Here is a 16,464-nt window from a genome sequence, read left to right as displayed (position 1 = left end):
ATGATTTGTCGTAATCGACGAATGCCAGTAAAGCCGAGAGCGTTCTCCCGCCAGTGCATTCATATTCGTTTTATCCTTGTTCAAACTAATATTTTCAATATTGTACAGTTCGTAAAGTTATCTCAATCAACGAAATATCTAGGATTTATTTTATGGCTTTAAGTCATGATGTTGCCAATTGTACAATTAAATACGCCGATTTTACCCATATTGGCGAATATTAACCACTTCTCTAAATTCCTTCTCAAACACAGAAGGACACGTTTGAAAGAGGCCTATATTTCAGTTCAGGCAATAAGCAATATCCAGGACCTATCAAAGATCTTGCTTTCTAATCTTCTTATCATACAAACGACAGAAACGCGCCAATAGATGTTGATTTACTCCAAATTGAAATACCCGGGATAAAATAACCTAATACAACAGTTTATATACTGTTTACCTTCACTGACAGGGAAAGTGTAAATTATGATTAAAATTGCCACCTGTTAAATTGCAATTGATTTCAGATACTTTACATTATTAAATGTTTGTCACATTGAGTTGGTCTCACACAGTGACAGACTTGAGTGTCACAATTGTAATACCAGTATGTTAGCTTTACTGCCTTTTGTTTCCTCAAAAGAAAACAAATCAACAAAAGTTGGCCCATAATTTATCAAACATTCTTATCCTCAATGTTAGCATTTTCTCTCTTACACATACAGAAGGATTGGGAATAGTAGTTGATCCGTATGACTGTTGAAATTTTCTCTCCAATGTAAACGGTATATAAGATCTTCTTCGCAATACTATCTGATAACAGACTTACATAAACCGGTAAAAATATGTCATCTGAGTAAATCCTCTGAATGGGCATGTTTCATGACATGAAGACTGCAAACATGCACCTTAATGAACGAGTAGTGTCCGAAAAGTTCGATCCGAATTAAGTGCATTTAAATACCTGAGACATTCTCGTATTATACGCAATTAATGGAATTTTAACACTGACATTTCCAGTTACCAATTATATCAACCAAAACTTGTTTACTCGACCGGATATGATATACATAGAAATGTAAGATAATATTGCTTTCATATATTTTAAAGGAAATAGCGCCATGTTGACCGGAAGTGTGTATTGCGAGTATGATGTACTATATTGAAAAACAAGTCCCGAAATATTAACAGAAATGTAAAAACCTTTTACCAACAATTTACATAGTAACATAGCATAGAACTCGTAGCTTTTAGACTGTTACAGAAGCTGATATAAGATTTTCATATATATTGTATATCGATTGATTGTCTGTATACTTTATTTTGCTAAAAGGGGGCTAAGGCACGTGGATGCCATTCGATATGCTGGGCTGGATGTCTTGACAAAATCCATAACACATGCATGTATTATATAAAACAGTTTCCTTGTGTATGTCAATTTTCAAAATGAGAGCGTGTGTTATAAGTGTGAGACCATCAATTCTCCGGATGCACGTGTCCGGATTATCATACTGTTTTGGGATTATTCGAAGCCACTTGAACGCAAATAAACAGCTTGAAAAACGAGATAATTCTGTTACAATATTCATCCTATGATAAACTTATTTTAATATGTTAATACCAAAATGTTAAAATATATGAGCATTGAAGATAAGACAGATGGGATTGAGGGCGTTTCATAATTGAATTCCATGGAGATATGTAAGTTATAATGTCATATAGAGATTATTTAAGATTGGTGTTGTTGTTTGAACAAGACCCATATTCAATCAATTTAAACTCGTGCATTCATTAACCATTTCAATGATTCACCGTATATACACGTTTATTCCTAAATAATAAACGTGCTAATAATTTTATTTCCAATCTCTTTGTACAAATTAACTTTAGACAGCTAAATTCACGAATTAATGAAATGCTTTAAACATGATTCTCAATTTTCGGAACGCTTTAACGATAATATCCTAATACGAGCTGACTGATTTACGTGGCATAAAGACTAATTTATAGCCCAAGAATCAACACGGACTCAGGATGCAAGAGCGTGGTGGCAACATTACCCCATTGATTTTGTGGTGATATATTAGTCCGCCCCCCTGCAAGACCGTGATAACATTGAGGGAGAGAGAGAGAGCCACAAAGACCAAAGTGAGACCACTGCCTAGCTTGTTACCACTCTTGAAACTTCACATGTAGGCCAATGTCAACGTCCGTTTGATTAGGATACAAACGTTACAAAGGCATATGCGGAATATTGAGACATACAAAATAATGAATGTTATCTGTGCCATATAGACATGACGATCAGAGACGATCATGCCTTTCCACAAACGACATGATGGTATGTCAATGGGTGTGGAAGATCTCAAACTATGTAGTTGTATTTACATTTTTGTGCTAGCCTTCATTGCTGTATCTATACTAACTGTGTCGATGTACTCTACTAGCTAGATCCAGGGTGAATGATGTACTATTTATATTCATATTCCTGTTGCTCATACCACGTGATTTTGATGTGTCACATGTGATCAGAAACTTGGTGGGTATTTCGGATAAATTTTCTGCCGGACAGTATTGTTGTTTTTGTGTTTTTGTTTGTTTTTTAATCATAATTTTCCGCAGTTATTTACAATGCCACATAGACAAGCTCCGGATTTGTCGCATATATGGATTTTGAATGCGTGTAAATAGTCCATCTTCGGCAGTTTAAGCTAATCTTTATGACAATTAAAGCATTTTAACGCGGCTGAGGGGTTGCTTCAACACAGCCATCAGAACTTACACATGAGTTCGTTAAAAGGTTACCAGAGTGGAAAGATTAGTGTGTTGGAACTGGCTGGTGAAACATTTGCTTAATTTGCATTTATGAAAGTTCTCATTGACTACATGCTTTTAGTTTATTTATTATCTTCCCAGTAAAATGTATTGAAAACATATATTCTGTAAACTTAAATAACCAAAGCATCCCAATTTTGGTTGGGTTTCCAAGATATGAACTGAAATGAGCGAAGACGAATTATATTGTGCCTCCAAACTTGGATAATATTCCATTTTCTACTACCGGGCTTGTCCCTGTGGTTTTCATTATGTTAATGAAGCGAGCTATTGTGCGGCCCTCTAAACTCTCTATATTTACTTTTCGATCGCGTCCATTGTCAACCTTTTTGGAAAACTAATTGTAGAGGAATGATAATATGTCTGGCATTTATATCTGAAATAACAGAATAACACAATAAGTAGATGCTTACATATGACGTCAAAACTATGTGGTCTTGACACCGTGATTTTTAGCTCAACGACATAACACACTGTTTGTGTAAATAATATAAGGAACGACAAAACTGGCTGATTTCAGAACTTTTATTAACGAGTTTCCAAATGTTTTGCGTAAAGTGAAGTGTCTGTATTATTATAAATAACAACATAAGCAATAACGATGATCAAGCTTTAGGCATAATGGAACATCATGACAGGGGTTGGGAACATTGCACAAATTGGATCTATATGTCTGCTTCTGGCCTCAGTTTCACGCGAGCTATAGTCAGATGTTGATGCACAGTTGAAGATATCATGTTTGAAAAACATTTTGTTAGTTAACTATTTATTATCTCATGATTAAAGATTGTTAGTATGCATTAAGTGTACGACACCCCAGGCTCATTTATTTGATAAAATAACCCTAAACCTGCCTGGTGATTGAAATTATATTTTGTCTTCTGATCCAGCCTGTGTTATAAAATCACGAAACACTAGATCTAAATCAATAACGGCTGACTAAAGTTTTTCCGAGATAACAGTAAAGAGATGTTAAAAATACTGCCCTCAAATTGGACAAAGCATAATTGCGAAAACCAATATAACTCATCCAATGTATCCATTGGTGTTGTGTGTTTTTAAGAAATTTAATTTATTCAATACAACATGGGAAATTTTCATAAAACTGAGACCTGAAGTTGATGAAACTCGAACTGAAAATGTTTACAAAGTGATTTAATAATATATATGTAATCTTAAATCCGTTAGGACATTAAGCCTTTGCCACAAGAGAGCAGAAAACACAAAACAATCAAGTTTGCATTCTCTCATTAAGTTGTTACCAAGAAAAAAGTGAAAATAAGTGATTGTATGGAGACAATCTAATACATGTATTGTAACACATGTCAATAAATTAGTCAAGTGTGGAGTCACGTGTGTGTCAGGAAATCCCGGGTCAAATGTCAGCTCTCGTGATAACATGCAACTCCGCGAGATGATTGTTTCGCTAACCCCAAACTCAATAGGGATTTAAGGGATCGAAAAGTATGGCTTTTGACCCTAGAATATTTGAGAAATGACTGATAGGTATTTGATTAATGGGGCGTACTTTGACGACATTCCCGGCCTAGTTTGCGCATTTGATTCAATGCAAGTTGGGCTTGTTTGCAGACTTGATACGTCTTTGTCCGTTATCTCGCAGTATTAGTGTTCGATGAATGCGCTCTTGTTTTAAAAGTGAATCGAGCTTCCATGGGTGGTAAGCCCAGCCACGTTCATGATAAGGTGAATGTCATGGAGGGACGAACAGACATGAATACATAATCCAAGTGAGCTGGGAAACTATAAGTCAACAATCAAAATAACTTTGGACTGTTTGTGGGTGGCTTCTGCATGATTCTGATGTCAAAGGGCGGTTATTTATTTTTGCCCGGAAAGAGCACGTCGTAGGTATGTTCATGCTTGCTTGTATTGGCAAGCATTACTGAGCTGCGCAATGAAATTAAGATCTGTGTGTAAAATGAGATTAGTGACATCAGCGGAATGTAAAACTAATATACTCCTATATGAAACAAACAAACAAACAACCGAATAATCGGCTGTTAGTACACCATACATAGATACAGATGTAACAGATCATCTACGTAAATGCAGACAAAACATATCAGCCCGTTATTTAACTGGCATTTCTACAGCATTTCTAAAATACTAACAATATACATACACTCAATGTTGATGCGAAAACAAAATGATGGCCATCGACCTTAAAGGCGCTGACACAATTGTCTGAACAATTCTCGTTAATTATACCCTGTTTCTCGGGAAGTGTGTATGCCTCCTCAATGACAATATTACTGAAGCACATAATTCAAGCACATTGTTAACGGCGCTGTACATTGCTCTACGTATATCGAAACTCCATTATGTAATCTAATTTTAGTTAAGCCTCGTTTTCGCGTTACACAAGAAACGTCATTTCAGCTTTCTGCAATGGATAAAATATACACAGAACTGGTGACGTCACTTCAGCGAATTGAATTTACTGGAGACGATAAACACTTGTAACGTCATTTTAGCGCACTGAAATCGAAACTGTCGTCTGTGAGTGGACTGCTGCTGTCGGGAATGTCGTCCTCCATGTCACTGGTTCCCGACATGTCGGCACCGTCGTCATGGTTCTTCTTCGCCGTCGCCATCTCCGCCGCGTGCTTCTTACGCCATTTGGTCCGCCGGTTTTGAAACCAGACCTGAAGATAAGCATAGATACATGTATAAGAACGTTATGTAAATAAAATGGTTAGTCTATATAATAACAAGAAATTGGATCCTCCACGTGCCTCCGAGCGATTTGAGACATGAACAAGCTAGCATCTGCTCAAAGGAAATATAAAACAACATAGTGTGTTACTGTATCATAAATTTCAATTACTCGGCCTTGGTCTGTGCGTGGGGTAACTATTGTTTAACAGATTATGGGAATTATATGTGTTGCTGACCTGTCAAGTGATACTGACCGAGCAAACTATATCTGGTGATAAAGACCGAGCACGCAATACCGAGTGATTCTGACTGAGCACCTTATACCGATATCGGCCGAGCACGCTATACCGAGGTCAATATAACTTGACAGGTCAGCAGAACTACATATTGACCGAAATTGACAAGTCTCTTATTGTATTTTGACTTAGGACCATCCTTCCAATGACCGTACGACCAAATATCGTAAGATTAAGAATTCTAGTTCAAGAGATTACCGTAAGATCACTTATTGATTTCGAAGATATATTTGGAAATAAAAAAGAAACTGCCCAACGCGATTAATTTTACAAACTTGCTTCGAAACAAATAATATTATTATATGTTTTCCGGTAATAAAAGAGATTTATAAACACAATAAAAAATATATTTCACTGTTTTAAACAGTGAAATAACATTTCGATATTTTAACTGTTTTGAAATTTCAGCCCGCTCTCTATGTCAAATCAATCGCCAATGTGCACAGGGCTGGGACACAACTTCATCATCCTCATTTCCGTAATGACGTTATGCTGGCATATAATTTGGCGCTTTAAAAAAAGCAATTAAATGTTATTTCTCATCCGTGGTATTAAATATAAAGTTAAACAACGTTTGTTTCAGTGTAAGATCGCAATAATTTTCACCTCGTGAAAACCAAAAGTGAATAGTTCACTCGCGGCTAAGCCATTCTTGAAATATAGCTGTTGTTGCTAACTCGGTGAAAGATATTACGACCTTACATTGAAGCAAACAATTATCCTCTATTTACTACTTGGATTTATCAGTTCGGAGAAGCGATCGTACGATACGATTAATGATAATAGGGTCTTTATGGGCCTGAAGTGCCTGATACATACACAGAAAGTAATAACTACATAAGGTGGCATTGAATAACACAAAAACATGAAAAAAAGCAATTTGAAATGAGGAGTCATTATCAATTTTTGGAGTCTAGACACCTCACGTGACACCTAACGACTAATCAAAATTGCTCTTTCATGTGAGGTACTTAATTTTGCTTTTTTATTGTACGCATATACACGATAACGCAGTTCAAGTGTTTATCAAAGACATTAAACTGCTACACGTGTATATTGTTTCATTATAACGATACAAATACTCAAATAACAAGAACTCTCCTGTCCTGTGACAGTGTTTGCTTGTTTCTAAGGAGAAAATCAGTTTTACAATATTTGCCCATGTTAAGGCCATCTTAAAGTTTTTTATTTCAAGTATTTTGTGAAAACAGAATAAACAATCTTAATACCCGTCAACATACTCTTTAACAATGGCTGTTTTTACTTTCGATTTCGACAATTTGAAACATAAATTTGGTATTTCAAATGTTTCTGCAAATGCTTTTATCTTGTGCATATTATGAAAACTCATTGAAATGATACTTTCCGAATTCTTTTTTAATGTTACACAAGTTTGCGGTATTTACCAGTATTTTTATTTGAGATAATGCGAGTGTATGGGACTGTTTTGTAGATTATGTAACAAATGCGGCCATCATTTATAAAACAACCTGACACGCAGTTTAGCGCATTAATCACGTTAATCCCAAATCTCGACATCGCTGTATAAAAAGAGAAATGAAAGTTTGGGATGTGTCGTTGTATCATTTTCTGTGAGGGTCGTTCTAAGTTTACTGGAATAAATATTAAAAGTTGCAGTTGTATTATAGCCTTTTAGGTAGTTACAACTTAAGTACGAAGCAATGTTAAAATGGTGTGGATATGGTGGGTGTTCTTTTTATACTGATGTAGTTACAACTTAAGTACGAAGTAATGTTCCTCTGGTGTTATATGTTTGATGGTTATATAAGTATATCGGACAAAAAATGCTATATAGCATTCAACAATTTTTCTCTAAAATGATTCATTTATTACGAATATTTTAAGTGTATTATTCCGATGTGCTTGCCAATTTCCTATTGAATTATTTAATATTTATTTATTTCTATACAAAATATGTAATTATGTTGCTAAAATGCCCTCGTCTAAATGTAACAAATCTTTACTAAAAACTGAGTTTTGGGCGCGACGTTTTATCAACAACAATTTTAAGACGCCCCTCACTCAATCGGATTTACGTCGCTATACAGCAATTATTTAAGTGATGTTTTGAGCAAACATGTAACGAAACATGGCATACATATTCATCTTCCTCCCATCCTACCTTATTTAACATACAAACATCTTGAGACGAGGGAATTAGTTTAAAATTAAAGTATTCAGTAAACGGCGTCGCTGGTTACTTAAACCGAGCAAACACCACATTAGAAAGTTAATAACAGGCAAAACAAACTCCATGTTATAGATTTATATCAAAACAAAATTGAGGAAGCGTACGTATTTTTATCTCATTATTGGGGCCTAAAATATGTGTTTCCGACAACGTAAAAAAGACACAGAATTCTTTCTCTAATTTATAAATCACTTATATAATAATGTCCATTTATACGCAGTATGATGTGATTTGAATTGCCAAAAATGAAAGACTTAAAGGTTAAGAATGATTGATTAAATACGCGTATAATACTGAGTTACTTACTTGTTTTTGATAAATTGAATAATCTTAAATTATGTGCAAATGTGCTCTGTGAAATAGCGACAACAATAGACACGCATGCCATAAAATGTTTGAGCGATATTACGTGTTTTGATAGAAATCTGCATGGCTGTTGTTGTAGTTGATACTGCCTGTTGCTGCTGCAGCTGATATACCCGATGATATAGTTCATAATGCCTCTTGGTGTAGTTGATACTGTCTACTGTTGTAGTTGATACTGCCTGTTGGTGTATTTGATACTGCCTAAATGCTGTACTTGATACTGCCTGCTGCTGTAGTTGATACTGCCTGTTGCTGTAATTGATATTGCCTGTTGCTGTACTTGATACTGCCTGCTGCTGTAGTTGATACTGCCTGTTGCAGTAATTGATACTGCCTGCTGCTGTAGTTGATACTGCCAGTTGCAGTAATTGATATTGCCTGTTGCTGTAGTTGATACTGCCTGCTGCTGTCTTTGATACTGCCTGTTGCTGTAGTTGATACTGCCTGCTGCTGTAGTTAATACTGCCTGTTGCAGGAATTGATACTGCCTGTTGCTGTAGTTGATACTGCCTGCTGCTGTAGTTGATACTGCCAGTTGCAGTAATTGATATTGCCTGTTGCTGTAGTTGATGCTGCCTGCTGCTCTAGTTGATACTGCCTGCTGCTGTAGTTGATACTGCCAGTTGCTGTAATTGATACTGCCTGTTGCTGTAGTTGATACTGCCTGCTGCTGTAGTTGATACTGCCTTTTGTAGTAATTGATACTGCCTGCTGCTGTAGTTGATACTGCATGCTGCTGTAGTTGATACTGCATGCTGCTGTAGTAGATACTGCCTGTTGCTGAAGTTGATACTGACTGCTGCTGTAGTTGATACTGCATGCTGCTGTAGTAGATAATACCTGTTGCTGTAGTTGATACTGCCTACTGCTGTAGTTGATACTGCCTTTTGCAGTAATTGATACTGCCTGTTGCAGTTATTGATACTGCCTGTTGCTGTAGTTGATACTGCCTGCTGCTGTAGTTGATACTGCCTGCTGCTGTAGTAGATACTGCCTGTTGCTGAAGTTGATACTGACTGCTGCTGTAGTTGATACTGCCTGCTGCTGTAGTAGATAATACCTGTTGCTGTAGTTGATACTGCCTGCTGCTGTAGTTGATACTGCCTTTTGCAGTAATTGATACTGCCTGTTGCAGTTATTGATACTGCCTGTTGCAGTTATTGATACTGCCTGTTGCTGTAGTTGATACTGCCTGTTACTGCAGCCTTGTTTCACGCGTTGATTCTAATACATGTTTTTTTCAATGCAAGAGAATACGATAATTTTAATTAAATGTACGTACACACTCGTTACTTGCCCGTAGTTATAATGTATTTCTTTGCAAGTCAGTGTGGTCTATTAAACTGACAATGGTTGCAAATGTTAATGAAGGCAGCGGTCATTTATCTTCGTCGCTGGACGATTAGAAAACATGGGCAAAATTTCGGCCCACTTTAGGTGAAAAGAAACTCCGCAGAGTAAATAGAAGCTGTGCCTGATTGAAATGGAATGCTTCTTTATTAATGAGCGGGTATTAAAAGCCCAGATAAGCCATTTCAGTCGGTGACCATTTACAGGGACTAAACAAACTTGCAGCAGTCAGTAATTGGAGATGGGTACATTCCAGACCTATTTCATCACCAGCGGCTTCAATACTTCCAAGGCATTTTTTTTCTTTCCTTGAGACATCATTGAGTTTTGTTTTATTCCTCCTAACACATGGGTCAGGGGTATTCCCTGGTGACGCCAACAAATAGCATGTCACATTGTAAACATAAAAAATTGAGGAGTGCATGAGATGAGTTCATTCCAGACCAACTTCATCACTAGGGATTAAAGTGACTCGCTCATGTTTTTGTTAAATGCACTTTTTTTGTATGACAAATCAAGTGTGGCAAATCATAAGGATTAAGATTGAGATACCAAAAGCTGAAACCCTTCAGCAAATGTTGATATTTGCTCAAATTTCGTCGTTGAAGACCACGATTTTTATTAGCCGAACAACGCTTTAGTCACTAAATTGCGACTCTGTTGTTGCGTTATTGGTTGATTGACAATACCACGTGATGTAATTAATGTATTGTTAAAAGGTAAAAAATTCAGTCTATTTTGTTTTAGTCGAGGTGGCCTAGTGGTGAAAACGTCGGATATCTATTTTTTTCTTGACTTTACCGGCGTGTATTCGCACCCCACTGAACACTGTTTTAAGCTATAATTGTTCTTGCGCAATTTCGATATCATACAGTAAAACATTAATACAATAAGTCTTTTCAAATGCATTACCCAGAAAACCATATTGTTGGCCCCAAAACATGAGAGAGTCCCTTTAAATGCTTCTAAGTCATTCTAACATAAGCATTTTTCTTATTAGCATTGTTTGATGGTGAAAACAAGAAATTGTTCTAATATTGTTTCATAATTACATACCAAAAAAATCACCAAATTACGGATTACCGGTGGTGACATTTTAAATTCACCAATTCACCAAGTTTTGAATTAAAACTTCACTCTTTCTCACGACTTACGATTTCAACCTCACTATTTCGCGTTTTCAACATCACGAATTCACAATTTCACGATTTCAACTTCATAAGTAATTGTAATCAACTTCACGACTTCATGATTTCTTTTTTCATAATTGTGAATTTGTGAGTTTCATTTCGTGTAGTCGTGAAATTGAAATCGTGAAAACCATGAATTCGTGGGAATCGTGAAATTGTGAAATCGTGATTTTTTCTGAAGTTGAAAACGCGAAATAGTGAAGTTGAAATCGTAAATTCGTGAGTTCGTGAAGTTGAAAACGCGAAATCGTAAACTTATAAAGGGGAAATCATGAAATATTGAATTTGAAATGTCACCACCGGTCTTTCGTACCAAATTTCCTTTTATTTCCCCGAACACATGCATAGCAATGGGTGGGTTATGGGCATCCCCTGGTGACGCTTACACATAACGTGACAACATATATACATACATAAAATGATGATGCCTTAATGCATATACATGTACTGATACTGAGAACACTTCACAGTGATAGTTATACAATATGGTATAATTAAACCCAAGGAAAAACCGTAGATATCGCATTTAAAGCAAAGTCTTGAGATATTGAGTTTACATCCGGAATTTCGCAACACAACTTTGTTTTGAAAAACATTTTAGGCGTAAAATATACTGTTTGTTTCCATTTACCCGACCGACCCTATTACCTCCCGACCCTACAACTTTTGCCGTAGTATGGATTCATTTTCAAATTTTCTTAAAATATGTGCATTTTTTGAGTGAATACGCTAAAATGTGACCATTTTATACCTAAAATAGTGATATACCCTGATATAGCTCGGTTTGGAACATAATCACGGTTCTCAAAAAAAGAGAGAAAAAATAATAATTAAGTTATGCTAGACCCCTATTTTTTGGAGATATTAGTGGAAACAAGGATTTTTTAGCCTATTAGATATTTAAAGTATAATTTCATGTATCATTTTTACTTCGATCCATTCTTCAGGATGATATAAAAAGGATCTCGGTTTATTTTATGCTAATTGATATTAACTTATATACATAATGATTTAAGTAAGATTAAGATTTCTTGCGGAAATTCTTATTGGCATTTTTTGTGCGGTCAAAACACTGACATACAATTAATTCTAAGATTTTCCACGCATATTATTTCGATCAGTATTTTATGTCAATGTAATGTTTATAGCAAAAACAAGAAAATTCTGATCCGAAACACAAACTCATAACTTGTCAATAAACCAGACAATACGATTTACTGTTTAATATTGAACAATGGCCATATAATGGAGGATGATAAAGTCTATGTGTATCGGCCATGAGATTTGTGGTGTTTTTCTTGTAAATTAAGTCATCAATTGTCGGGTTTACATCGATTCCAAGTAATGAAACGAAAGAAGTAAAGCTCCTTCTCTTGACGGCCCTGTCAGAACAAACCTCCTCCAAGACGCCATACCAATGGCCTCTCTCGTTCCATATTTTTATCCCAGTCCTCTTATCAACAAAAACAAGATCATTTGTTAAATATTTTAAGGCAAAGTCACAAATTAAAGAGAACGTTTTATGCCTAATTCGAATACACGTAGATTAAACTGACAAATTAACTAGTATCTCTAACTGCTTATGCTTAGAAAAGCGAACGCACGAAAGCTTCAGTTTTAGTAAAACACAAACATCATAATATATACACGGATGGCCACCCAAAAGATAAAATGAACAGCTTAGATTAGAATCTGACAAGTATGACTTGTAGCTACACAAATGCATGTATATAAAAAGAATACAGCAATATATTACATCTAACCAATAAGAAGCAACGACGAGTCAGAACGTTTTGTCATACAAGTGAGTATACATTTTGAAAACAAATCCTAATAGTCCAAAAGTTAGTGGATCATGATCAATTCAGGTAGTACTTAGTCTTCAGCTTAGTATACAGAGAGAAAATGTGTAAAAAATGATATTTATATTCAACCGTATTGGTATAACACATTTTACAATTCCTGTTTCTCTCCGGCGCGCTTCCGGTTTCTATTTCTAAAGAATGTGCAGTCAATCTTAATCTTGACAAAGCAGTTCAATGATAAACTTCTTTATCAATATTTTCAATTTATTTTTCAACTTTAATGTTCTTTTTTTTTACAAATAAGATATTTTCTCTATTTGCAATAGTAAGCCGTTTGTCTACATACTTTTCACGAAGTCTTTGTTTCAGTATGGGGAAATATTTTGTTTCAATATTATAAATTGACCACTAAACAAATCACTAAAGAACATACACTGTAGTGAAATACAATGAGGGGGTTTAACAAGCATTAACTGTGAAGCCTGGCCATTTTAATTTGATTTGGTTATTTTTTAAGCTTAATAAAATCGCAGTGTAGCCTTATGCCCACTGGACGTACAGACGGACGAGCCAAATACTGGGAAAGTTATTGTCCGTACCTTGACCTGGCTTTCTGACATGCCAAGGGCGTACGCGAGTCTAGCACGCTCAGGGCCCGCCAAATATTTCGTCTGCTCGAACGTCTTCTCGAGCGCGAAGATCTGCTGACCAGAGAACGTGGGCCGCGTGTGCTTCTTCTTGCCGTCCTTGTCGATTATCACGTTGCCTTGCGCTGAAAAGAAAACAACGCTTCATGAAACCGCTAGTTTCGATGTAGTGGGCTTTCAAAAATATCACCCTAAAATTGGACACACACCCATTATTTTCGGTTTAGTGCTTCATTTGCGCATGCGCATGCAATGATGGTTATGAAGGCATGTGCAGACGAGTTTTCAGTATTTTCTTGGCATGCTTATGTATGTTTAAAAAATATTTATCTGCAGCTGCCGTTTGGTTTTGTTAAGATAACAAGATAGTGTAAAACTTTGTATTCAGCTGTTCTTTTTGCAAAAAATAGTGTTGCTTAGTTTTCTACATCTCAAAAATCTTAAGTACTTATACCCCCAGCTGAAAAGTCTTTCATGAGTTGTAGCAAGCCCAAATCCCCCCACGTGCGGGTCTTCCACATAACTCCGCAACAACCCCGTCGCCATATAGCCCTGATACCCCGGGACTTACGGGGAAATAGTGGCTGTAACTCTCCCTGACCCTCGAAACCTTTATTCATTTATCATATTATGAAATGATTCCGCCACATTAGAAATAATCTTTCACTAGTCCCGGAGTTTTGATAAATCACCTGAAACTATTGATTTGGGTCCAAACAAATTGCTGTTTTATTTACTGTTTATTAACCTTTACGTCCTATATCCAGAAAATATTGGGTAAGAATAAATATTATAATCAATGAGGATTTAATTAGTATTTGATTTATACTTTAATAAGGAAATTGCAGGTAAAACTCAGCTTAAGGTATCGAGTTAATAGGCTCGCAATGGGATATTAATGCCGAAAAATGACGTACAGAAATGCCGTTCCGGGTTAAGCCACAACTTAATTAATTACAAATCGGAAGCATGCACTATTTAGTAGCCCTTGTTTCGAGTGATTAGGTGTGGAACATAATATTATATACTGCACCCTGTATTTTCTACCCCAACCTTTTCCAAGGGTATATGTATCGGCTCTTTCAGCGACTACCGACTAGAGACATGGTTTTTTTTTTCCTTCAAATATGGTTGAATAATACGGGGTTTGTCAAAATTTCACATTACTAATACTATGCCTATTTTTGTATTGTGATGAAATAATTTTACAAGAAAAAGATATCGCATTTTGCTGTCATTTTTAAAAAAAGTTTTTTATATTACTTCCATCCGTGCATTACTTAAAATTTGTAACTATTTATTGTAACTATTTATACATAGATTATCTTCAATTTATTACTTCATCTTGTAACAACTCGTCATTTTATTTTATATATATTTCTTTATTAATATATTTTATGCGTTTATTCTATTTAAGAAAAGGATATTAGACATATGAAATATAGTTGATTTACTACTGTCATAAAAAGCACACATGTTAATGCACAATCAACTTTTTAGCTGTTTTAATTGAAAATGTGATACATTAATTACGTTTTAAACGAAATGAACACATCCCTTTTAAATATAAAATATCCCTTAAACATTAAATATATTTGTATCTGGTTTATTATTTTGTCAGTTTGAATTTATTTCACAAATTTCAGTTAGGGTAGAACAAGGGATATGCCTTCGAATAGAGTATTCACTGCTACTAGTTTAAATCATAGATCAATTACAATGATTTTTCTTTGAGTTCAATTGATGTGCAGTATTTCTTGTAATTTAACTGTCATTAGAGCCTTAAATATTATTTTGAAAACCATTTTGACGTATAGGACCGAAACATGAAATTCGATAATATCCCACAACGTGCATATTCTAATATTAGTATAATACCAGTTCATGTACGGCCATTGTTAACGTTTGAACCCTGACACCGTGGATGGCGTTTATGTTAAATTGTTCCGAAAGTTCGTGCAACATGAAGTAAGTTACAAACGTTATATTGCTTATGTGAGTACGAGTGGAAATGAAAAGTATAAATCATTTACCGGTTGGTCTCCATGCGCCGTTGTTCATGATGCCGGGCCAGTAGATGGGCGGGCGGCCCGGAAGTTCCGCCAGTTTGGAAAGCCTCGATTGCTGTTGTAGGTACATCCCCGCGTTTAGAGAGGGGACACCGAGCGAATTCAGGGGCCGGCCCAAAATGTCCGTTATTCTGTGAGATGTTTGTGCCCATGAGAGTCCCAAGTGTTTTAATGTTGATTGCGAATAACTATAGGGACTAGACATACTGGTGTCGGCAGCCGTGGAGCACATGGGCGCCTTCGTCTCTGTAAGAGTCTGTAAAGCGGCCAGTTGCGGACTGCTAAGCACGAACGCTGACTGACGTTGTTGAGTTTCCGGTGACGTCAAAGGTGACGTCATACCCATATTGAAAAATGACGTCATCGAAGGAGATGACGTCTGGTAGCTCGAGGCACTACCATCCGTGTTGTTACAATAGTCCAACATTGTATATATTTAATGTGTTTCTGTCAAAAATCCTCCAACTCTTGCTAATTGCGGCTTATCCTATAAAAACAGCTCAGCTTATTCATAAACAACTGAACTCATCAAAGAGTCATTTTTCACAGACATTGCATATTTATTCATAAATTCCTAAATTGCTTTCCTCCGTTATTAATATCAGAATATCCCATTTGTATCTTGTTTTGAGTATCATTTCAATATAATATCCATAAAGGCAGGTTTAATTAACCGTCTTAAGCACCTTTCCAAATTACGGCAGTCAAAGAAAGTGAAAGTCGTATGAATTTTACGATACATTAAATAAATACTTTACTGAACATGGGATATGGCTGACTGATACAGATTGCCTTATAAGACAGGTCGGCCCGTATTGGCCGGGATGGAATATTTACATAAAGGCGGCGCTTTGGGCGTCCAATCCTGCCTCCTGTGAGATAGCGAGCGATATTGGGCGTCCAATCTGCCTCCTGTGAGATAGCGAGCGATATTGGGCGTTATGTAAAATCTTAAGAAAACTAAGGATTCTTTTTATTAAGATTTGAAATATTTATTGAAATATTATGAAATTATTCAATAATTCTGGCTGAT

At 36.0% G+C, this 16,464-nt stretch overlaps 1 protein-coding gene across 1 annotated transcript; it reads right to left on the bottom strand.

Moving 5' to 3' along the window:
* Nucleotides 1–3,328: 3,328 nt before the first annotated feature.
* LOC128212053 (homeobox protein Nkx-6.2-like) lies at nucleotides 3,329–16,155 on the bottom strand. The gene is made up of 3 exons (XM_052917295.1): nucleotides 15,396–16,155; nucleotides 13,315–13,487; nucleotides 3,329–5,483 (listed from the first exon to the last, which is right to left on the bottom strand). The coding sequence occupies exons 1-3, from the start codon at nucleotides 15,856–15,858 to the stop codon at nucleotides 5,304–5,306; spliced, it is 816 nt and encodes a 271-aa protein (XP_052773255.1). The 5' UTR covers nucleotides 15,859–16,155; the 3' UTR covers nucleotides 3,329–5,303.
* Between the last annotated feature and the right edge of the window lie 309 nt (nucleotides 16,156–16,464).

The sequence above is a fragment of the Mya arenaria genome, chromosome 12 (genome assembly GCF_026914265.1).
Source record: "Mya arenaria isolate MELC-2E11 chromosome 12, ASM2691426v1".
Taxonomy (NCBI): domain Eukaryota; kingdom Metazoa; phylum Mollusca; class Bivalvia; order Myida; family Myidae; genus Mya; species Mya arenaria.
This window is presented reverse-complemented; position numbering and strand designations above follow the sequence as displayed.